Here is a 22853-nt window from a genome sequence, read left to right as displayed (position 1 = left end):
CTGTTTTGACTCGACGGCTGAGACTCACAGAGGGATCCTCTTCCTGGAGGGTCAACATGTCTCTGCTGCCTCCACCGTCCTCCTCCTCCTCCTCCCCCTCCTCCTCTCAGGGTGATGATGCCCAGCAGAGCAGCAGAGAGTTTGGCATTATTAGTGTGCTGAAAGGGACGGGGAGGTCACAGGATTCAGCTGGAGGAGAGGTTGTGTGGTACGACGTGTTCAGCTCTCCTCGCCCCAGCAGGTCACATGTTCAGATGAAAGCAGGTCAGCCTCTGAGCTCACACAGGGAACGACCGGGGGGGAGAGGAGCTTGTTTATTCAAATACCTCACTGCAACTGCGAGGGACTGGAGCTAGGAAGCTAGATAGGAAATACAATGGTAGCAGAATAGAATATGTCTCTTGTTGTGTTTATCAGTGTCGTGGGTTGATGGCAAGATAAAGCAGATCCTTATTTCCTGCTTCCTGTTGCAGTGTGTGACAGTGTGTGTGACAGTATAGGATCATACCGTGAGTGAAGCAGGGCAGAGCTCAGGTCAAATGGAGTCAGAGTTCAGTGTTCGCCTGGGGAGCGTTTCCATCCAATCAATTCATTAGGTCCCAAGATCGATTGACTAACCACCACACACACACACACACAGACAGAGAGAGGGGGAAAGTGGTAGCACGGCAGCTGATTCAAACTCTTCTTCTGAACTTAACTTTTCATTAACACTCATCATTGTCTCACTCATCTGTTTTGTCTCTTTGGAGCTGATATCACATATTCTTAACATTTTGGAATAATTCAATATAACTACAAACCTGCAGCATATAATCCTGTAACAACCGTTTGGGAAGTGAGAAGCTAATCTAGTGTGTGTGTGTGTGTGTGTGTGTGTGTGTGTGTGTGTGTGTGTGCTGAACTGAAGGACCCCGTCAGCCCACCCTTACCCATGACCCCTGACCCAGAAATAAAACTGCCAATCTTAAGTGAATGTAATTGATTAAGTAATAAACAAAACACACACACACGCTTTCCAATTATAACAATAACACGAGGAAGATAAAATAAGAATAACGACTTTTTGAACATTTTGCGGTCTGTCGCTGTCAGCAGGACGTCGCTAACTCGGTTGCCATGGTGCTTGGCCGCACTTCCCCGGATGTAGCGTTTCCTCTGTTCAACATGGCGGTGGGAAAGTGAGACTTCGGCTAATGTCACGCAGTTCGCCGAAAGTTCGCCCGTTTCTGCGCTCTCAGACGGAGGAAAGTTTGTTTCCCAGCCCCGGTGTCCGCCTCACACAGACTAGCGGGGAGTTTCCAGGTGAGTTCACACATTTGTGCTTCAATTCGGTACTTAGAGCTTTTGTTGTTCGTTAGCTTGTGGCGCGTCTCCGAGCTGCTAACTGTGGCTAACCGCTAGCTGCGTTTCAAACGTTTGTGCCCGTAGCGACTCACCGGGTAACCTCGTATGAGTGTGTGTATGAGAGAGAGGGTGTGTGTGAGTGTTCGGCGGGACGTAGCAGTGTCGTTTCGAGCGAGTGTCTGAGGTGCAAAGTGATGAGTCACTTGTAAAACTTTAACAGATGAAGTTGTAGTAAAGTGGAGCAGCTTGAGGCTCAGAGCCTCTAATGTCGCCGCGAAGCCCAGAAGAAGAAGAAGAAACATCACAACAACACGGACACACGGCTGTTACCTAGACGCCATGTAAACAGAAGGAGATGCAGTGTGTCTGTGAGGTTTACTGGGGGTGGTGGTGGTTGTCGTTGTGTGTTAGCAGAGCCGGAGCCCCGCGGTGAAGCTCCCCGCTCCGCCCCGCCTAGCCTCCATCACACTCCGCTGCTATTCATCACAGCTAGGCACGTTCAGGGGGTAAGAGAGGACACCGTGTCTCTGGGGACGCACAGGAGGAGGACACTGTGTCTCTGGGGACGCACAGGAGGAGGACAGAGGACCGACTCTCCTCCCTTTCCCCTCTCTTTACTGCTCATTTCCTCTCGTTTCTCTGCGTCCTCAGCTCCTCCATACCTTCATATGTTCTGCCCCGGGCTTCCGTGTGTACAGGACATTCTCTCTTTGTCTGTCTGTCTGTGTGTGTGTGTGTGTGTGTGAGAGAGAGAGAGAGAGAGTCGGTAAGGTTGTGCATTAGTCGTGGGCACTACACACATTCCTGGGATGCCTCTGGTTTATGTTCTGTAACATTGATCCATATCTCATCATCATTTTGTCCATGTGTGTATTCTGTCTGCTGCTTCCCTCTAAATCCTCTTAACTCTGTCGTATTCTAAGCCACTCTAACTACACGGCTGCGTTAGAACTCAGCATCTTTACGTCCTCCAGTAACTTTGATCATGTGGGGAGTTCATTCAAACTTGTCAGGTTATTTAAGTATTTAGAATAAACTTTAATCGTATCCTGAAATAGTTGTTGTGAGTTATCAGCGGTGGTGACACGGAGGTTATGTTCTGTGAGATGCTGTGTGTGTGTTTGTCCTCCAGCTCTGGTGTAGTATTTACAGCTGGTTGATCACTCTCTCTCTCTCTCTCTCTCTCTCTCATTACAGTGTGTTTATGTGAGGCGTAATGGGCTCAGCTTGTTATAGCCTGAAAACAAAGAGCACATGTGACTGTGTTTGCTCTGGTGGAGATGGCTTCAGGCTCTGTGTTGTTGTTTTGCATAAAGGAGGGTTTCAACAGTGATATTGTTCTTCCTCGCCCTCTCACTCGCTCTGTGTTCCACTCCCTGGTTTTGGTGGGAGAACAGCGTGAAGCAGTAAGGGGAGAAACTGTAGTGTGGCTGAAGCCGGGTGGAGCTCCACCGTCATGTCACTGAGCTCCAGAAACAAATGTCTTCATTGTCTACTTTCAGCTTGAGGATGCATTAATAAATAGAAGTGAACCGTATCATCTGTGTCTTTGTTGTTCGTTTTGAAGGCAGCTTTAGAGGGAGGATGTTTGTTTTTGATGAGAGCAGGTTGATAAATCACAGCCGGTAGAGGAGTGTTGAGCGATAACATCCAGCAGGGGGCAGAGCGGCCGGCAGGAGGGATGTTGTCATTAGTTTGATCTGAATGAACTCAAGGGTCAGAGACAAACACAGCTGCTGTTCAGGGCCTGCAGACTCCAAACACATGGGCGGGGGGGCAGGGGGGAGGGCGGGGGTCCACAGCTTCTGCAGGGAGAGCCCAGCATGTCACCGCACTGGAGCCGGGCGCTGTTTGATCATGGAGCTGTGAGGATCGACTCTCTGGGGCTCTCTGCTCTGTGAGAGACAGAGTTAACAGAGGAGATGGAGTTTGAGTCGCGGTTGCTTTGTAAACCGAGTATAGACGCATAATTGGCCAGCAGGCATTGTTATGGAAAGCTGCCGGGAGAAGAAAGAGGTTTAGATTGGTTTGTAATTGTCAACCAAATTGGAAGTTTGGCTCTATTGTTGTTGTGATGTTGAGGAGTTTCTCATTTCATTTAGAGAATAAATGATTACTCTGAAGAGCTTCCCTGGTATATAGATAGATAGGGGAGTGGATTGGAGGAAAAGTTCAAGTTGTGTTAAAGAATTAAAAATGTTTGTCACAATTTTGTTTTACACAATTACAGTTTTCTTTTGTCGTTCACCACTGAAACTCAGTCCATTACCTAAGCCAAGTTCCTGGTTGTTTTCTGCTGTAGACGCATGGTTAAGTTCCGTGTAGCCAATGTGCAACGATGGAAAGACTAGAAATCTGCTTTCACCTATTATCAGTTTTGCTGGAACAAGAAGGCCAAGCTTGAACAAAAGGGCGGAGGACCGGGGCGGAGCGGAGAGGGAGATAAAGAGCGGAGCAAGACGGGGAGAGGGAAGATGAAAGTGGATACATATTTTCCCCAGCAGGTCGGCCTGAGTGTGTGTGTGTGTGTGTGTGAGTGTGTGTGGAGAGTCCAGAGAGAGCAGGAGGGGGCAGGAGAAACGCTCGACTCACACTGAACTTCAGCCAAACAGACGGAACACAGAGACGGAACACAGAGACGACACATTACGTTACATTCTGTGTCCTCTCTGTTGGTTGGTAGTTAGTTTATTCTTCGTCATGTTTCTCTTTCTCTTCGATGATAGTCAACAAGCCAAGTGTATTTAGATTGTTTATTAAATAGCTGAAGGGAGAGAATGATGAAGAACTGCCTCGACCTCTGTAGCTGATTAAGTTTAACTCATGAGATTACAAATGTTCTGAGACAGAGAATCAAGCTAAGATGACGGGGAATGGATTAAATAGGGGCGCAGGATAACATGGGGGCGGGGCGAGGGGGCAGGGGGGGGGGCAGGGAGGGGGGGGCAGGAAGGAGGGGTGCATATGAAGCTCAGTGTGATTTTTCACTGTATCGGGTGAAAGGGCCGAGCTTACTGCCTTAGAGGGGAAACAAATCCTCTGTGGAATGAGCACAGCAGCCAACATCCACACCAGCATGGAGGTGTTCAGTCACAGAGGAACGCCACTGAGGGTAACACAATCAATACAGGAACAATACACTCAGACACACACACACCGTGTCTGTGATGAAGGGTACATGTTTGTGTGTCAGAGAAACACCTTCAGTTGTTACCGAGCTGTTACACACACACACACACACACACACACACACAGATGAACCAAAGTCATTTCATGTTCACTTGTGTTGTGTAATCTTGAAACAACACATGAACACTTTGTCATGGAGGCTCCTCATGAAGCTGAACCTTCTCTGTAACAGCACACAGACTCTGACACGGTGAGATCCACATCTCTCTGGTTTGATCACGGTGGATCTATTCAGGCGTCGTCCTCTCTGTCTGGGTGCAGCTCTCCATTGTTCTCTTTGAAGTCCACTATTGTCGTCTTTTCAGGCCAGATTCGACACCAAACGCCTCCCAATGAAACGACTCAATCCAGCGACGTGTTGTGCTTCACTGCGTGTTCCTCTTCACCTCCTTTACGTGACTCATGTTCAGCCACAGTCTCTGAACAGGAGTGGGACCACATATTACATAAGGTGACATTGTTCAGGACAGTGTGTGTTTTCATAGAGAAGGCTTTATCACGTGTGGGTCCAGCTCTGATGTCAAGGTGGGTTGCAGCACACAAACATGGCTCTGCACCTGACGCAGCAGGTCTGCATGGTGAAGAAGAGAGAGACCCCATGAAAACACCCCAAACTGTTCTTAACCCTTTAATGTAGTCTGACATGTAAATATAACCAATCATCTGTGAAAGAGTGCGACCCTTTGGTTTGAGTTAAACTAAAGGGCCTGTTTGTCTGAGGTGAGCTCTCTATGTGGCAAGAGGCAAAATGTGAAGAGAGACGTATTAAACAGAGACAGATGGGGGCTGCAGATCCACCCTGACCTGATGGTTTGATCCTGGATCAACTCCACGTATCGTATCTGAACTCATCCGTTTGGTCTTGGTGGTTGTGGGATCGTTCCATTCCACTGCCTCTTATTGCTTTGATGTGCATCTCTGCTCCCTCCCAGCTCTTGAGTAACCGTGTTGGTCTGTTCAGGTTCACGTCTGCACGGTTCTTCCTGAGGAGCTGCCTGCTTGTGTTTGCATGTGCAGTTATTTAATCACAGCCCCAAAGATCAAGCACAGGCCTGCCTGTTGGGCTCCATAAAGAGGCTGGCACACACAAAGAGCACAGAGCATTCTGGATAGTGTCCTGTTTTCACCTCAGCTGTTTCTGCTGTTGTAATTCCATGCCAGTGACTGCATATTGACTTTGTAGTGGTCAGGAAAACGCGAGGGCCAGCACTGCGTTTCTGTTTTGTTTTACATTCTCATAATGCTGGAATCATCTGTCTGAGCCAGGCAGTGTGTTTGCTTACAGCGTCGGCTCTGTGAACACGTACAGTATGAGCTCTGAGCCATAACATGCTGGAAGCTTTCTAAGTCTTAATAACCTACAATAGTCTAGAATTTTAATTTAATAGCAGTTTTGTTTTTCTCCCATCATATAAAATCCCTATGTGAAGATTCCAGACGGCTAAGAATGTCTTTGAACCGGCCAAATACATTGGCACCCTAACTCAAGGATAACTGGTGGCATCTGCTGAGATAAACCTTTATCTTCTCAGTTTTCCACCCTAAACCTCTCAGAGAGATTTATATACTGGTTGCTGTTCTCTGTCCTTGTTGTGTGAGTAGTTGAGCTAATATTTCTCATGCTGCTGTGTCGGGCCAAACTGCCTCATAGGCTATAAATGTCTAAGCAGATGTTGGTGTGATGGCTGGCTTCACACCTGGCTCCTCACAGGGAGGCTTGTTTGCCTCGTCTCCTCCATAACAACGCGGCCACGCCTCCGTGTTTGGCAGCGTGCTGTCACTCAGTAATGATGGTGCAGCCGCTGAGGGCCTGATGACAGTGACGTGCAGCAGCAGCAGCAGCAGCAGCAGTTTGTGGTTATGAGACATCAACATGTCACGCAGAGTCATGTGATTGTGTTTGTTACAGTCCAACAGGTGGCAGTACCTATTCATTATGGAGACAGGCCCGTCATTGACAGATCACAGGGTTGATGCAGCAGCACGAGTGTATAAAACGCTTTGGCTCCTGATCACTGCAAGGCTGTAAGAATCTACTGTACATCTCCCCGGTCTGAATAAGATAACATCAAAATGCTACAGAGTATGATGTCATCATAACCATGACTCCCACTGTCCTGATAGTAAAAGAATCCTCAGGATGGAAAGCGTCTTCCATTGTTCCATGGCTGCTGTATAAAGTCACGTCTCTCGCTGTGTGAAGCAGCTGCAGGAAGTGTTGTGTTTGCGTTACAGCAGCAAATATGCATTGTTAGGAATTGTGTACTTTGTTATTTAACAGCGCTTCAGCGACTCTGCTGAGGCTAATCTACCTCCTTGTACTACCTGCTCTAGGCTGCTGTAGGTTTTGGTAACAGGGGAGAATTATTGCCTTTGTAAAGCTTAAATTCAAATGTAGAGCTTCTAAAGATGTTGCTGCTTATGTGCTGAAAGCTATTTTAATGTTTGATTCCAATCCAGACCTAAAACAGCTTGTAAATGGAATGTAAAGTGTCTGGTTCCTCTTCTGCTTTGTTCTCTAAGTGTAATATTAGTGTGGGTATTCCTGTGGCTTAAACTCCTGCAGACGTCATTGCGTCTACGAGCCGTAACCTCGGTGCCGTCGTCCTCCTCTGCGTGTCGTACTGCGCCTGAGCTAGCTGCTGTGCTGCGCTCACACTCAGATCTCTGCACCTTCTTTATCATTGACCTTTCCACATTCCACAACCTGCTCCTGGAGTTGAGCCCCGATTGGCTGGAGCGCTGCGTGCTTTGTTTGAACTCAGCCGTGGGATTGGCAGGTTTGTGTGTGAGGCTGTGATTGGCCGATCTTGCTTTGCTGTATTTAGACTCTCAGAGGAATGTCAACAGCTCCGTTCCTAAATGACTTTGACACCTTGAAGTCTGTTTCCAAGATAAACAATGAAAAAATCATCTGTTGGCCGCGATGACAGGTTATTGTGTGAAGAACAGATGGTTTGAATATTATCCACTTATGACTGGTTGTGTTTGGAGTCGGAGATTAAGGTGGAGTGTTTATCTGAACACTTTTAATGACTTCCCTTAAATGAAACAAAGAGCATGTGTGACGTTTAATGGGACTGGTTTGATTTGGTGGCAGTAACCCATGCGTGTCCATTTGTTTGTTTACATGTTGAACTAAGTTTTAGGTTGATTAGATGGCAGCAGTCCAACCACTACAGACAACAAAGTTAAACAAACAAAGATCTGTTCCATATTTCCTCTAAAACAACAATGCTGATTGTTCATGTCTCGTATGATGTCACAGTAGCTCGTCACGCGTGTCTCCTCCATAACATCCGTGGTGATGGATCTGCTCACATTAGCAGGCTAACACAGTATTTCACAGTGATCAGAGTGCTGTGGAGAGGATTCATTTGAGCGCTGCTGTCAGATTCAGCTGTGCCAAAGGAGCAAGACTGTGTGAGGAAAACAGTGTGGCGTCTGTGGGAAAGGCTTCAGCTTTAAAAATGCACTTTGATAAATTAACTCTTCATACATTTTAATGACTTATTAATTAGATTTTATTGACTCTTACTTTTCAAGAGTTAAGTTTGGTCGTTGGCATGCTTCCCATTTCAAAGTAAAATCCTCACTGATCTGTTTAGAAAAAGCTGCACTCACCAAAATTCAATCTTTAGAGATGAAATTGAGCTGTTACAGATTTTGATTTTGCTCCGTTGATCTGCTGTATCTCATAGTTCTTTGTTTTATAAATGGAGCTTTGTTTGTTCTGCCGCTGGTCAGACCGAGTTAAGGTCTAAACCTCTGACGTCGTAACTTATCAATGCAGTAATCGATACTGTATTGTGTTTGATTTAGGGATCAGGAGCGAGAGCAGGAAGGAAGGAAGTTTGCACAACGAGGATGTGAAGTTCGATTTATTTGAATCAAAACGGAATTATTAGGCTTTTATTTTGACAGGGCGCTCCCTCTCTCTCTCTCTCTGTCTCTCTACCTCTCGCTCTCTCTGTGACGTCATGATACTGGGCCGCGCTTTGCTGAAACTATCGGAATGCGACACACACTTTGTATTTACACTTCCAAACTGCTCTCCTTTGCCGTCGCCGTGTGTGTTTAAGCTCTAACATGCCCTAACCCTCTCCGTTTCCGCTCCGCTCGCTGTTACGGGACCCAAACGCGCCCATGACTTCTTTATGAGCTTCATTTGATCGCGGAAACAACTTTGTTGCCCCGGGCGCTCCGTCCCGTTCTCGTCCCGACCTGCGTTTCCGACCTCGGATCAGGTGGATCGCTCTGCTGCTGCCGCGGCTGCCGGGGCGACCTTCTGTCGGTGAAAGTGAGTACAAGGCACACCGGCGGCTCCACACGGTGAACGCTGCCGGTTAGGAGTTTGTTAAGTCTTCGTTTTTTCGGTGAAAAGTTTGAGTGGAGCGACATGTTGTGTTGGGCTTTGGTGCGCAGCTGGAACCAAGCAAAACTCTCAGCATGGATGAAGTGTCAGTCAGGAACAAGCATAATAAGTGTATTGTTTGCTGGCGTGAAGGGGGGCAGAGTGTGTGTGTGTGAGAGGGGGGCGGGGGGGGTCTCTCTCTCTCTCTCTCACGGGGCCGCTGCACTGACTCTCCTTTAATTCTCCTCCATTTGCTGACTTTAGCCTTTCAAACCTGTTCCTGCCTCTGTGTTTGTGGTGTGGAGGCAGCTGCTGGACTTGATCTTTCTTTGCTCAAGTCCTGGTGACACACAGGGAGAGGACATACACACACACACACACACACACACACACACACACACACACACACACACACACACAGGGATTCACTGCTGCTCCGAACGTGATAGGAAGATTGATTCATGCTTCATGTGTCCTCAGACAAAAGGCAGTAGTTTGCAGTGTGACATGCACACATGCTTGCAGTTGCTCCTATAGAAAGTTGCTGTTGTCTGACACGGCTGCACAATGATTTAATGGGGCCGTTTTGCTCTTTTGTGAAGCTTAGCAGCAGCGTTTTCATCCTGCAACTACACAAGATGAACGCTGAGTCGGTAACAATCCCACCCTGAAGAGTCGTTTCAGGGATTGATGAGCAGTTAAAAGTTGTGTATCTGTAATGGTGTGCTGATCTGTTTGTAGTGCTGTATAATGGTTACCACAGCAACTACATTTACCTCTGATTTGACTCAACAACTCCGACACAATGTCAACAAAAACTCAAAATCTGCTTTCGAAACTGCACAATTTAGTCATGACAAGGGTGTAGCGATTGGACCGGTGCCTACTCTTGTCATTATGTGAGGAGTCCTGTATGTCAGGCCCAGGCCCCGTCTGACACCTGGCCCTGTGTGAGACCTGGCCCGTTGTCAGGCAGTGGGTCGATACAGTTGTATGAAATCATGGGAGCTTAAGTGAGCGTAACAACTAGCTGTGTATCTCGACTCCCTCATTTACTGTAATGGCTGACACATGTTGGTGTCACACTGAAGCTGAGCTCACATGCATACAGGGTTGTGAACAGGTTGACTGTAGTTCTCAGTCATCAGCTCCAAGGTCGCTCCACATACAGGACAGTGTGTTGTGTTTGCACAGCACTTAGTAAATCTGGGAAATGTTGGGAGAGGGGTGTTACCGTGTGTGTTTGTGTGTGAGTGAGTGAGTGAGACGGGCGTGTGTGAGAGTTTTCCGTGGTGAGAGCGGCCTATTCATTCTGGTCCCTCATTCAGGTCTGCCCAGCTACTATAAGAGCACCAACAACAATGGTGACATTAAGACTGACGCATCCCTTTCTGGCTTCAGAGTCGGAGTCTGTCTCTCTATTGTTGTACGTTTGTGATCCTCACCCTTTAGGAGCTCTTTATGTTAAGTGTGGTTTCACATTACTATACGGTTTTATAAATCTTTTCATATAATAGATCCACTTTAAAAAAAAACTGTTTGGAAAATTGCCAACAGACAAATAGCTTGGAGACTTTCAGCCTTGGCCGGTCTCACTATATGGCAAGTAAGCAGAATGTGCTGTAAAGTGAAACACCGCTGTCATAAAGCTCATCATAACTCAGCCAAAGAGGTCACTGTGTTGTCTCTGTAGCGTAACGTTGTAGTTATAGCGTACAGTGTGATTTAGTAGCATATAGAGGCGCTCCTGGATCTCCCACCCCTGCATGTAGAGCAGCTGTCAGCTTCCTCTCTTGTTCCTCTTGTTCAGTACTCACACATACACTGGCTCCTTCTTTTCTCAGATTATGAACTACAGTCGCTGATTTAGTTATAAAAAAGGCCAGAAAATACATTAAGCACAAATAAAAGACTGATAATTAACTTTTTTTAAGATGCCAGAGCAGAACAAGCCTCTTATCAGCTTGAGAGCATCGGTCACAGGCAGCCTATTCCAGAGGAGGTCGCTGAGCTCTGACCTCTGAGCTGCTCGCCTGCTGCTGACCACATATCAAGCAGGCATTCCTTCAGGATCTGCCCGTTATTACATTGTTGTTCTGATCCCTCTGGGTCTTTGTGTCTCAGTTGTCCTCACTTTTGTATTTGCATGTGTTTTGCTGAGAGGAACCAGGTGCCCCTCGTGCCTAACGGCTATCTTTGGAAATGAATCAGACTGTTTGGGAAATGTTCTCCGTCTGCCCCCTGCCACCGGGAATGCATATTTTAAAACAGATTACTGAATACAAAAGCCAGGTTTATGTTATTATTACATTCTACACTGGGCCGGCACTTTATTATGTTAACCTGTCATTTAATGGAATCCATCAGAAAAGCCCTGCATGAAAGCAACCAGTCGACTCTATGGTCATCTCTGAGGCTATAACTTCTCATGATACTTTATTAGATTCCATTACATTGCAGTTTTAGAACAATACTCCACCCACCCTCTTATAGGAGGATGGAATTGGCCCAGAAACGATTAGAGACAACCTGTAATGTGGACAGGTTACACGCCCATCAGCAGGTTCAGGCTTTGATTGAAGTCAATCTTCTGTCTGAATCTTCTTAGTGGTAGCAGCTATTATAGCCACTTAGGTTTTTATGAGATTAGTTGGCATTAACGTTTTAATGGCTTGACAGTCTTGACAGGTGTCAGTTTTATATATTTCTTTGTTGTCATAAATCCCGTCTGAGGTCGAAGGTCATGACTTGGGTTCATTCTTCTTGATGAGGTCAAATCCCCCAAACCAGCATTTAGATGAATGATCTGGTGCCCTTTACATTTCTTGTGGCTTAGTGAAGTGTGTTTACATTGGCCATGTGAGTGCTGTGAGTGTGTTTGTGAAGGATCGTTATGCCCGGCATGCAAACGGGCATAAAACCATTAGCAGGGAGGGAGGGAGGGAATGTGTGCAGCGTGCTCCGTCTACGGCCTCTGACACTGATGAGGTGTTTCCCACAATAATGGGTTGTGACTTGTCACCCTAACTAAACTTAAACTTGATGACGGGGTGCGTTGCAGCTGCACACCAATTAGACAGCGGCTACTTCAAAATGAAACCATTCCTAATAATAATATGTTAGGTTGCGTATTATTTCATTTTCGATCTTTAATCCAAACCTACTGGGGAATTTGAGGATTTCCCAGATATTGTCTGAAAAGTCCTTTGGCAACGTTTTGCAAACTGTACGCCATCAATTCTGCCCTTAATGGTTGTTGTGACCGATTGTGTCCTTTAGTCTCGGGACCACCCAGGTGCCAAAGCTGAATTGGACCGGAGGGCAGGAGCTTGGTCCAGAGCTCATCAGCCTGTCTGTGGCTGTCTGTGGCTGTCTGCGGCCCTCTGTGGACGGGCTTTCTCACTGCTCAGCCAGGCATACATGGGTGGCAGTGCAGGAATGCCAGAGCAGAGAGAGGGAGAGAGAGAGAGAGAGAGAGAGCTTTCAGAGAGCTCCAGAGAAGAGCGGGAGGAGGGTGAGAGACTATTAAAGGGACAGGAGAGTATTGAGGGGAAAGGTGGGGGTAGATTGAGGGTAGTAGAGTAGTGTGGGAGGGGGGAGAGAGAGAGATGAGAGAGAGGGAGAGATGAGAGAATGATATAGAGTGGGAGGGATGGAAAAAAGAGGATGAAGCCATAACTGAGGTGAAGTGATTGTTGTGTTGTGGGAGGGATCTGCTTGTTAGGCTTTGTGAGAGGAGGGGCCCTTTATAGCTCCTGGTTTACTGTGTGTGTGTGTGTGTTTGAGTGGGAGGCAGGGTGAAGCACCGTAGGGCTTTAGTCTCAGACCTTCTTCTCATTCATAGAGGCAGGAATGTGTGTGGGTTATTCTTATTGAATGCAAGGATAATATGCAACGCAATAATAACTGTGGTTTGGATAGCGAGGAGGTTTCACAAAGCAGATGGTGGGGACTTCCACAGCCCGGGAGCCAGGCAGCCAGCTGGGCAAGACCAGAATGTGTGTTGTTTATCTCATCACATGTCGTCAAAGCAGATGATAATACAAATACAAACATGTCCATCAAAAACAGCGACACGTTCCACACTGTTTAATGTCCCTCCCTTATAGTGGTGCTGTTTTATCCACAGTTTAGCAGCAGTATGTCCACTGTATGTCTGCTTCCTCTGACATCACCTGTCGCTATCTTCAAGTGATCCACCTGGAAAACTCAGCTTGGTCTGTCATTTAAAACCATAAAGTGGCGTAAGGACATCCGGACTCCACTTAGGACAGCTGTTGATGGTGTGTCCCTGTCCCTGTCCCTGTCCCTGTCCCTGTCTCTGTCTCTGCCTCTGCTCACCTGCTGGAGGAGAATGTACAGGCTGTACATGGAGCATGCAGCTGCGTCTAGTTCCTTTATGTCACAGCTCATAACTCAATTTGAGGGATCTTTGCCAAAAACCTTTCTGTGTGTTTTTGTCTCGCTGGGTAATAACTTCATAGAAACCCAGCTCGTGGTCAGAGAGGGCACCTGTTGCTCTCATCCTCCTGTCCTACGCTCTGCTTCCTCCTGTTTCCTGTTTTATAGCGACTGGGGGGGGGGGGCACCTGCTGAAGCTCTCAGTCACTCAGCCTGTCAGTCTGGAGCTCACCTGTCTCCCTATATATCTCACTTTGAGAGGTTCTGGGCAAAAGAAGCATTGGCACATTATTTTTCAGGAGATTTAAACCTCATAATTTCTTGTCCCTTGGGAGTTCCAGTATAATCTTGTTCCTCAGCTCTATACTTCCCCGTACGCAGCAACAAGCCTGCAGTGTTAAAACCACAATCCTCGGTTCACATCCAGACCACACTTTATGAATATGAGATGCACGTTTTCTCTCAGTCTGCCTGACAGTGAAGCTCTGATTTACTGCCGTTGGTGTTTTCTATGACATCAAGACACTTAAACAGCCTGTAATGATCCTATCTTACCAATAGAACCCTACAGTCCTTTGACTTGTTGATTTATGCCGCTCGCTACGCTCTTCTTCTTCTCTGCTGTCCCCAGATTCATTCTGGCTGGAAAAAGTGAGCAGCTGTGAGGTGATTGTGCTGTTTGGAGATATTTTGAATGGAGTTTGTTGTTTGCCTCCTGCAGTGTGACTGAGAGGCGGCTGCTGCTGCCGCTACTGCTGCTGCTCATCTGAACACGAGGCAGCAGATAGAAGCTTTAAGGACTAACATGTATATTCTTCTACTTTTCCTATATTGGCCATGACAAAAAGCTGAAGAGGCCGCTCGTAAAGCTTGGGAGGGCTTTTAATTACTTTATAGGTGCCTATAAAGATATCACTAGGGGGCGCTATAGGTCATCTATAAAAGTGCTTCCTACACATTTACTGAGAACAATAAAGCTGGTTTATCTCTTTCATCGCAATCAGCCAGGAGAGAAACGTAAAAGGCCTTATTTACAAAAACAACTCAAACAAACTCATCTACCAGAGTTTCATATTTTCACTCTTACCTTCTTTTCATTCTGAATTGGAACAGAAAGATTTGACTTCTACATAATCCTGATAAATCTTCACTCACTTAAGAAGTCCACGTGTCGACATGAGATGGAAAACGTGCTGCAGAATAGTTTTGTGTCCCGAACAATGAAGAATAACAGGGATTGCAACATCTGGAGAAATGATGATGAATGTTCCCCTTCAGTCTTAAACTGTGACCCAGATCTGTGCTGTTTATTTTCTCTCTTCTCATTAAAACCGGAGCGTAATTTCTCTGTAAAGCTACTAATTAAGTTTAGTGGTAAACACGGCCTGCGTGGGAGTTTGAGCCTCTGTTCTTATTGTTCTCTCTTCCATCTTAACTTATTCAGCTTCTCGTCCCTGCACTGCAGCACAGAGGCTTCTCCTCCTCTGCAGCTGTAAGATGGGACGGCATAGAGCGTCCATATGAAGGCTGATATGTGTGTAAGCAGGTTACGTGTCGCTCTGACCTTTGCTGCCTTTTCCTCATGTCAGATCATTCACTTAGTAAACACACAGTTTCCCTGCAGTAGTTTGTAAGTGGATGCATTCTGCTCTGGGGCTGCTCTGTCTGTAGCAGTGTTATGCTGCGGCTCAGTAGTGTTGCTCTGTCTGTAGCAGTGTTATGCTGAGGTCTGGTGTTGGGTGTGTCTGTCGTTGGCTCTGAGCCTCTGTGTTCTCTCTCTCTCTCTCTCTCTCTCTCTGTGCTGCTGGGCGGCTCCATCTGAAGCCTCCTGCTGTGAGAAGCTTTATTAACACCACAGACTCTATGAGCTCAGTTGCACGACTCTCCCTCTCTTGACTCTGGAGCTGCTCTGGTCATTCTTTCACTCTTCCTCTGCTTCTCTGCTTCTGTTTCTTCTCAGCCCTGAACCTTTCTGCACATCACTCATTCTGAGCTGGGGGGTGGGGGGGCGTTGTCCCTTTGCTCAGCTGCTCGTTCAGGGTTTGTTGACATCATACAGCGGTCCAACCAGGAAACTGGCGGCATGACAGACTTGTGTTTGCCTGTGAATAGAGACGCACTGTCTCACTGCAGTGGAGGCTGTGTTAGAGGACGGAGCTCAGTGCAAACACTCTCTTTGGGACTGAAACACAAAAAAAGAGAAGAGACCTTGGTTTGAATGGGTGCAGTTACAATAACACACGCTAGGGGGCTCCAAAGGTCCATAGAGCAGCTTTAAGAATCCAGTGGTTTCACCTGTAAGGGAGTATTTCCTTTCTAAATATCTCGAGTATGTTCACACCGCCTGAATGTAGACACGGCAGGCTGCTGTGTGTTGTGTGTGTAAAGCTTTGCCTCTGAGCAGCCATGAGACGATCCTGCAGCAGCGTCGTCCCATCATTACTAAGCAGAGAGCAGCAGTTGAGCACTGTGGTTGAGCCTGTTAATGACCTTCAGCTAAAGGTCGCTGCTGATTTAATGCCAGTGATTGCTCCATGCGCCAATATTAAGAATGTGATGTTTATTATACCACACACACACACACACACACTGCTGTTATATCTCAGTGCCAGTTCTTTCCTCTTTATTCCGTTTGTCCCCACCTGCTGTGTTTGACCTGCTTACTGAACATGTCTGACTTCAAACAGATGAATGTTCAGACCTACATGTACTGTCTGAACTAGTAACAGCACTCCTGGCCATTCTTCTTGTATTCTTCAGCGTTCCCTGCTCACCCCCTCCTCTCTCTCCTCTCTGTCTGCAGGTCAGATGCTTGGCTGCAGCTGCCGTCATGTTCACCAAGAAGAAGAAGTCTCGTATCCAGATCTCGGCTCCGTCTAACTTCGAGCACCGCGTCCACACCGACTTCGACGAGCAGGAGCAGAAGTTTGTCGGCTTGCCGCGGCAATGGCAGTCGCTCATCGAGGACACAGCCAAGAGGCCCAAGCCCTTCATCGACGCCACCGTCATCACAACAGTGGAGCCACGAAAGGTCATTTACATCATCTTGTCTAATCTAATGTGGTCTAACTTGTGTTGTGCCAAAGCTCACTCACAGCTCTACCAGGCAACAAAGTCAACCTGATGTGTGTTGTGTTTCTTATTCAGACGATTGTCCGTGGCAGCAAGCTGGGAGTGGACGGCTCCCTAACATGGCTGCTGGATGAGTTTGACACCATGTCTGTGACTCGCTCCAACTCCCTGAGACGAGGCAGCCCTCCCATACAGCCTCGCAGGGACTCTGGCTCCTCAGGCGGAGGGGGAAGAGGACAGGAGAACGGAGACCCTCACCACAGACAATACACACACCCTGAAAGGTGAGGCAACATCCACCAGTTTGGTTACATTTCCCAGAATTCACTGCAACTTGAGTGCTCAGAGTGTTGTCATGTGTGACATGAAGCATTTATAGCTGTACAGTTGCGCTCAGCTCCATGAATCTTTGCTCTTTTCCCTCAGAGAGCGGCTCAGACCAGAACACCAGCAACGTCACCCCCAGCACAGAGACGATGGGAGCCAGAGCCGGCCCCAGCAGCAGCCCCGGGGCCAAGAGCCCAGCAGGGCCCCCAGGGACAAACCAGTCCCTCCCCCTCCCCCACACAGAGACAGGGAACCTCGAGACCAGGTACAGAGGGAGTGACTCGAGGGGTTAATAGCACAAAACCTTTAGCATGTCTGATATTTTTTATCCCAGCAGCAGGAAAACTAACTCCACCTCTCTCTACCACTCATTCTTCCATCGTCTCTCTCTCTTCCCTTCTTCCCGTCCTCCCTCGCTCCCTCCAGGCTCGCAGGGATCAGGGCAGCGACCGCAGGCCCAAGTCGAGCTACACTGTACCAGACGGCAGCCCTCAGTCTCCTCGGGACAAGAGGCCTCTCTCTGGGCCCAATATACGCACCCCCAACCTGCCGGTGACAGACGGGGTGATAAAGACCGCCCAGCAGCCCACCAGACCTTTCAATACCTACCCCAGGGCAGACAGCGAGGGAGGACGCAGCCCCACTGGACAGGTAAGGACACACACAGCAGAGTGACAGGCAGACGGGTACAAACTGGCTGCAGTCCGGTATAGCACAGTAGAATATGTCAATTTGGTGTCCTCTGCCTGTCTGATGTCCTCCTCTCTCCTTCCTCCAGCCTGTCCGACACCCCGAGTCTCCCTCTCACAACGGCCCCTCCAGCGGCTCCAGTAGAGGTTCCTCTGGCTCCAAGCCTCCTATAAGCCACCCGCACCCCCACCACACCTCCCACCCCAGCCTGGGCCCCGAGGCCCCCCAGCAGCCACACACCCCTCACCCCAACGTCCCGGCCCCACGGCCCCCCGGCCCCACCGGGTCGCCTGCGTCGGGTCCTCCCCCTCAGGCCCGCTCGCCGCAGAGGGAGCCTCAGAGGGTTTCCCACGAGCAGTTCAGGGCAGCGCTACAAATGGTAGTGGACCCCGGCGACCCGCGGACCTACCTGGACCACTACATTAAGATAGGGGAGGGATCAACGGGGATCGTGTGTATCGCCACTGTGAAGACTACGGGCAAGCTGGTGGCTGTGAAGAAGATGGACCTAAGGAAACAGCAGCGCAGAGAACTCCTCTTCAACGAGGTAGGAACATGATCACAACACCACGTCAAGAGAAACCGGTTCCATGGTTTTGGTCCACGTCACAGTTTGACACATGCATTTGTAGTTTGTTCCCTTATGTAGAAGTGACTGGACACTTTCACAGCAGGAGCAAATGTATCAAACCATCGATTGGATACTAACACTGTGTCTGCTTCCATGGTAACTGCAGGTGGTGATCATGCGGGACTATCACCATGAGAACGTGGTGGAGATGTACAACAGCTACCTGGTGGGAGACGAACTCTGGGTTGTCATGGAGTTTTTGGAGGGCGGGGCTCTGACAGACATTGTGACACACACCAGGTGAGAGAGCAGCACATCAATCAATCATACAGCCTCTCTCTCTCATAATGGAGATTTCATCCTGATTATACCTGCAGAACATCTGATTAGACAAGGAAGCTGTTCTTCCACAAGGGGGCAGTGTCACATAAATGTGTTCCTCAGTCCTGCTGTCAGAGCCTTGAATGATGGTGTGAACATTGTTTACTTCCCTGGGTCGTCTTTCAGAACTTCCACTTATTGTGCAAGATATAAATGTTTTTCACATTTTTGTTCCCTGGTTACATCTCCTTAAACGAAACATGTAGAGGCAAAGGTTTTGTCTTTGTTTATGCTGCTCATCATTGACGAGACAACTATAACAGAAAAGACACTGTGTATCTGTCTCTGTCTCTCTCCCTCTGTCTTTCTCCCTCTCTCTCTCTCTCTCTGAGACAATAAACCAATATATAATGGCTCTAATGTCCTCCCCCCTCCCCAGGATGAACGAGGAGCAGATTGCCACAGTGTGTCTGTCCGTGCTGAAGGCCCTGTCTGTCCTTCACCAGCAGGGAGTGATCCACAGAGACATAAAGAGTGACTCCATCCTGCTCACTCACGACGGGCGGGTACGTACCTCTCTCCTGTCTCACACCGTCTTCTTGCTGTGCCTGGCTTCTTTTGCTTTCACACAACCTTCTCCTGTCTCAGCTCTCACTAAGGTCCTTTCTTTTGATTACTCATGGTGATGTATAGAAGACATGTACGTCATGTTCTGTCCCTGGGCCGGCTTTTTAATACATTAGAATGTAACCTCCTTGCCCTTGCCCATGCTGCAGCACCGCTGTGCACACAGGGACAACAGCCCTTTTTTCTTACTATTTCTTAAACATGAACAGAAGAGTAAATAACATGCATGCATACACAATATATCCATTTTAAAGAGCTTAAAAACGTCAGACTGTGTTGATGGGACAAAGCCAAAACCTCAACTAAACTGTGATTCAGATTAAATGACTTTTTGCAAGATGAACGCTGGCAGCAAAGAGCAGAGGGTAATCAGTGTGTGGCGTAAGAGAGGAAAAGTGTGTTGTGGGAACGTTGACAGCAGAAGCCCGGCTTGCATTTCTGTGTCAAAGCAGTCCAGTGTGGTGGAGGCTCATCTTCACCACAGGAGAATAAAGGCGTGAGGTCTGTGTGCAGAGAGAAGAGAGAGAGAGAGAGACACGACCTGCTCTCCCTGACACACTGACCAAATTAGAGCCCTGCTCAGGTCTGAGACTTTAATAAGGAACTAGAGATCTGTGGGTTTGTTTTATATTTAGTCGATCATTCTGCTTGGTTAAAGTGGCAACTACATTAAAGTCAATAAAATGACTTATGTTATTTCCTTCCCCCGCTCACCGCTGCATGACTCATCTGCAACCCTCAGTGGGAGCGGTTGTGCAGCCGTGCAGCTGCTGCAGGCTGAGTGCAACTTCCTTTGCATCCCTTAGATCAAACGCTGTGTACATAATATTCAAAAGGTTATTCTGTTATTATCTAAGCTGTAAGGTCATTATTGTGATGATGGGAGACAAAAGATCAGATATACACAGAAGGATCCTTTATCCTATCCTTTCCTATTTGCTGAAACTGCATCTATATGCAATTAAATCAGAGTTATTAATGTCTCCTGATGCCAGTTACATGTTGGTCTACATGTAACTTGTATGTTCTGTTATGTCAGTGGACAAGTATGACAAACCTTTGGATTGTGTGTGTGTGAAGGCAGAGTAACAGGATCAAACATCAGAGGCCACATTGGGCCAGATAAAGCTGCAGATTGCACTGCAGATTCAGTCTCATGCAAACCCGATTATACACAAATTGAATCATGCAGCCGAAACAACGACTCGGCACACAATCCACCGACGAGAAGACGAGGACACGAGGGTCGTTTCACAATCCCTCAGACAATGTGAGGGTTTGTTGTTGCCGGGCTGCAGTGAGGTGAATGTTTACCGCAGACATAAAGATGTGAATAGAAGCACGGTCATGTGTACAAAGGACCAGAGAGCCGGCTCACAGAGACGCTTTCACTCAGCAGGTTTACAGTTTACAGGGCTTTTAGAGACCGGCTCAGGGACAGATGTGGGGCATAAGCAGGTTATTCAAGGGCTGACCTGCCCTGACACGCTTCTGCATTTGTGTTTTTGATATGACCTACCAGAGGAAGCAAACTCAGCCCAGCCCCAAGCGTTTCTCGTCAGCAGGCTGGGTGTGTTCAGAATTCTTAGAAAATAGAGTCAGGGCTCTTTGTGTGTGTGTGTGTGTGTGTGTGCGTGTGTGCGTGTGTGTGTGTGTGTGTGTGTGCGTGTGTGCGTGCGTGCGTGCGTGCGTGCGTGCGTGCGTGCGTGCGTGCGTGCGTGCGTGCGTGCGTGCGTGCGTGCGTGCGTGCGTGCGTGCGTGCGTGTGTGTGTGTGTTTTTAAGTAAATGTGCACACCGCCTCTCTGTTAGTTTTCTTTTCATGATGATCGGCTGGTGTTGTGTGAGGTTTGCACTCAGCCAAGCACACACACACTCTCTGAGGCCTGGGTGGTGACTTCATGACCCAGCAGCCACAACTGTAGCCTGACTGAGACCCTGAACGCCTCTCACAGAGTCCTATTTCATATTGAACAGCATCAGCACTGGTGCATATTATGGAGCTCATCTCAGAGTTTGTACATTTGAATAAAGCTGCTTTCTTCTGAACTTTGTTCACCGAGTTTCAGGTCAGCAAATGTGCTTCATGGTGTGTTTGTCTTGTGTTTAACATACTACTAAATGTTTACAGCATCAGAAAACCGTATTAACTTCAGTGTAGTTGTGGTCTCCTGATGTTTTCCTGTTTGTGGTCTTGACGTTGACGTGCGTCTCTCCCTCCACCTGTCTGTCTGCAGGTGAAGCTGTCAGACTTCGGCTTCTGTGCTCAGGTGTCAAAGGAAGTCCAGAGGAGGAAGTCTCTGGTTGGCACGCCGTATTGGATGGCACCTGAACTCATATCCAGACTGCCCTACGGCCCAGAGGTAACAAAGACACACACAGACACACACACACACACACACACACACACACACACACACACACACCCACACACACACACACACACACACACACACACACACACACACACACACACACACACACTCCTTTTCTTTCTGGGATTTTTCCAAACAGACAGCTGACAGGTAAACGCTGCTCTCCTCCTCAGGTGGACATCTGGTCTCTGGGCGTCATGGTGATAGAGATGGTGGACGGGGAGCCGCCGTACTTCAACGAGCCGCCGCTTAAAGCCATGAAAATGATCCGAGACAACCTGCCGCCCAAACTGAAGAACCTGCACAAGGTACAGCCTAGATTTGTTATACTAAGATGATTAAATGACATCATCTGTAGGAGCACATCAGTCAGGTTTATAACTCGTGTGTCGTCTCCCAGGTCTCCCCTCTGTTGAAGGGCTTCCTGGACAGGATGTTGGTTCGAGACCCGGCACAGAGGGCCACGGCCAACGAGCTCCTCAAACACCCTTTCCTGACCAAGGCCGGGCCGCCGTCCTGCATCGTCCCTCTGATGAGGCAGAACAGGATGAGATGAGACGCCTGCCGGGCGCAGGTTCAGAGGGGACAAAGTACTCCTGCACACGGGGGCGTCGGGTCTGCAGGGGGCACAGGGGGGGCGTCGGGTCTGCAGGGGGCACAGGGGGGGCGTCGGGTCTGCGGGGGTCTGCAGACCGTCTGCTGGGGGCTTCACACAAAACATTAGCAAAGTGCTGCTGAAGACGTGTGAAGTGTGTGTGCAGGAGTATTCTTCTTCCTTATGTGAATCACTGAACTGTAGGGAGTGTGTTCCCTGACTGAGAGGCAATGGGTAGTGTGTGTGTGCGTGTGTGTGTACGTTTGTATGTATGTGTGTGTGTGTGTGTGTGTGTGTGTGTGTGTGTGAAGGTGTTGCTAACACTGTTAACCACAGTGTCCCCAAAGCTCATATCTTTGCGTGAGCTCTTCCTCAGAGCCGCAGTTTGCCTGTCGGAGTGATTTTTTATTTTCTGGTAAACGTAGTTTTCTATCAAAGGGTCTAACCTGGAAACACAAACCACTGTCCTCCTCTTCCTCCATCACAAAGCCTCTCTGGAGCGAGGAAGCTCTCTGCACGCTCGCCGGGACGCTTTGACGGAGCCGGACGCTGATTCTTCTTCTTCTATTAATCTCACTGTTGGACCGTCTGGAAACTGAACCTTCTCACTAGAGAGACACTTGGACCCCACACACACACACAGACACAGACACACACACACACACACTGTCTTCATACTACTGAGGGACAGACGGACCGGACTTTGTAGCCATATGAATCCTAGCTTCCTGTTCTAAGCAGACACACTAAGTTGAAAGGTAAACACTGGAGATGGATTTTTGAAAATAGATTGATTGATTGTTTTTTTCCTCTTAATTTCCTCTTTATTTTCCTGTGTAAGTACGATGAACACAGAGAGATGAGCTCTGATGCGTCCTCTCTCTGTTCTGTGAGTGTATGATGATGTTTCCTGGTTGATTCTAGATGATGTGATGTGTTTCTAAGCACTGTGAGAGATGGAAGTCGCAGTCCAGCTCGATCTCAAC

At 48.1% G+C, this 22853-nt stretch overlaps 1 protein-coding gene across 2 annotated transcripts; it reads left to right on the top strand.

Annotated features, from left to right (window-relative positions):
- Window positions 1-1162: 1162 nt before the first annotated feature.
- Window positions 1163-21894, top strand: pak4 (p21 protein (Cdc42/Rac)-activated kinase 4). 2 transcript variants are annotated; one of them, XM_076158615.1, is made up of 11 exons: window positions 1163-1305; window positions 16095-16322; window positions 16439-16647; window positions 16790-16955; window positions 17117-17341; window positions 17469-17927; window positions 18118-18251; window positions 18712-18838; window positions 21135-21260; window positions 21446-21580; window positions 21673-21894. In XM_076158615.1, the coding sequence occupies exons 2-11, from the start codon at window positions 16122-16124 to the stop codon at window positions 21826-21828; spliced, it is 1938 nt and encodes a 645-aa protein (XP_076014730.1). In that variant the 5' UTR covers window positions 1163-1305; window positions 16095-16121; the 3' UTR covers window positions 21829-21894. The 2 variants fall into 2 exon arrangements, with proteins under 2 accessions (XP_076014730.1, XP_076014731.1); XM_076158616.1 differs by lacking the exon at window positions 1163-1305 and adding an exon at window positions 8537-8836.
- The last annotated feature ends 959 nt before the right edge of the window (window positions 21895-22853 follow it).

Source organism: Genypterus blacodes, unplaced genomic scaffold, assembly GCF_046128005.1.
Source record: "Genypterus blacodes isolate CSIRO-AG114 ecotype Tasmania unplaced genomic scaffold, CSIRO-AGI_Gbla_v1 ptg000084l_1, whole genome shotgun sequence".
Taxonomy (NCBI): Eukaryota; Metazoa; Chordata; class Actinopteri; order Ophidiiformes; family Ophidiidae; genus Genypterus; species Genypterus blacodes.
Note: the sequence above shows the minus strand (reverse complement) of the source record. Positions and strands in the feature narration are given on the sequence as shown.

Bases quoted from the DNA above. Each gene is read 5' to 3' on its own strand.
- pak4 (XM_076158615.1), top strand. From the start codon at position 16,122: ATGTTCACCAAGAAGAAGAAGTCTCGTATCCAGATCTCGGCTCCGTCT. The intron at 18,839-21,134 runs GTACGTACCTCT...GTCTGTCTGCAG, and splicing joins TGCTCACTCACGACGGGCGG to GTGAAGCTGTCAGACTTCGG. The intron at 21,261-21,445 runs GTAACAAAGACA...TCTCCTCCTCAG, and splicing joins GACTGCCCTACGGCCCAGAG to GTGGACATCTGGTCTCTGGG.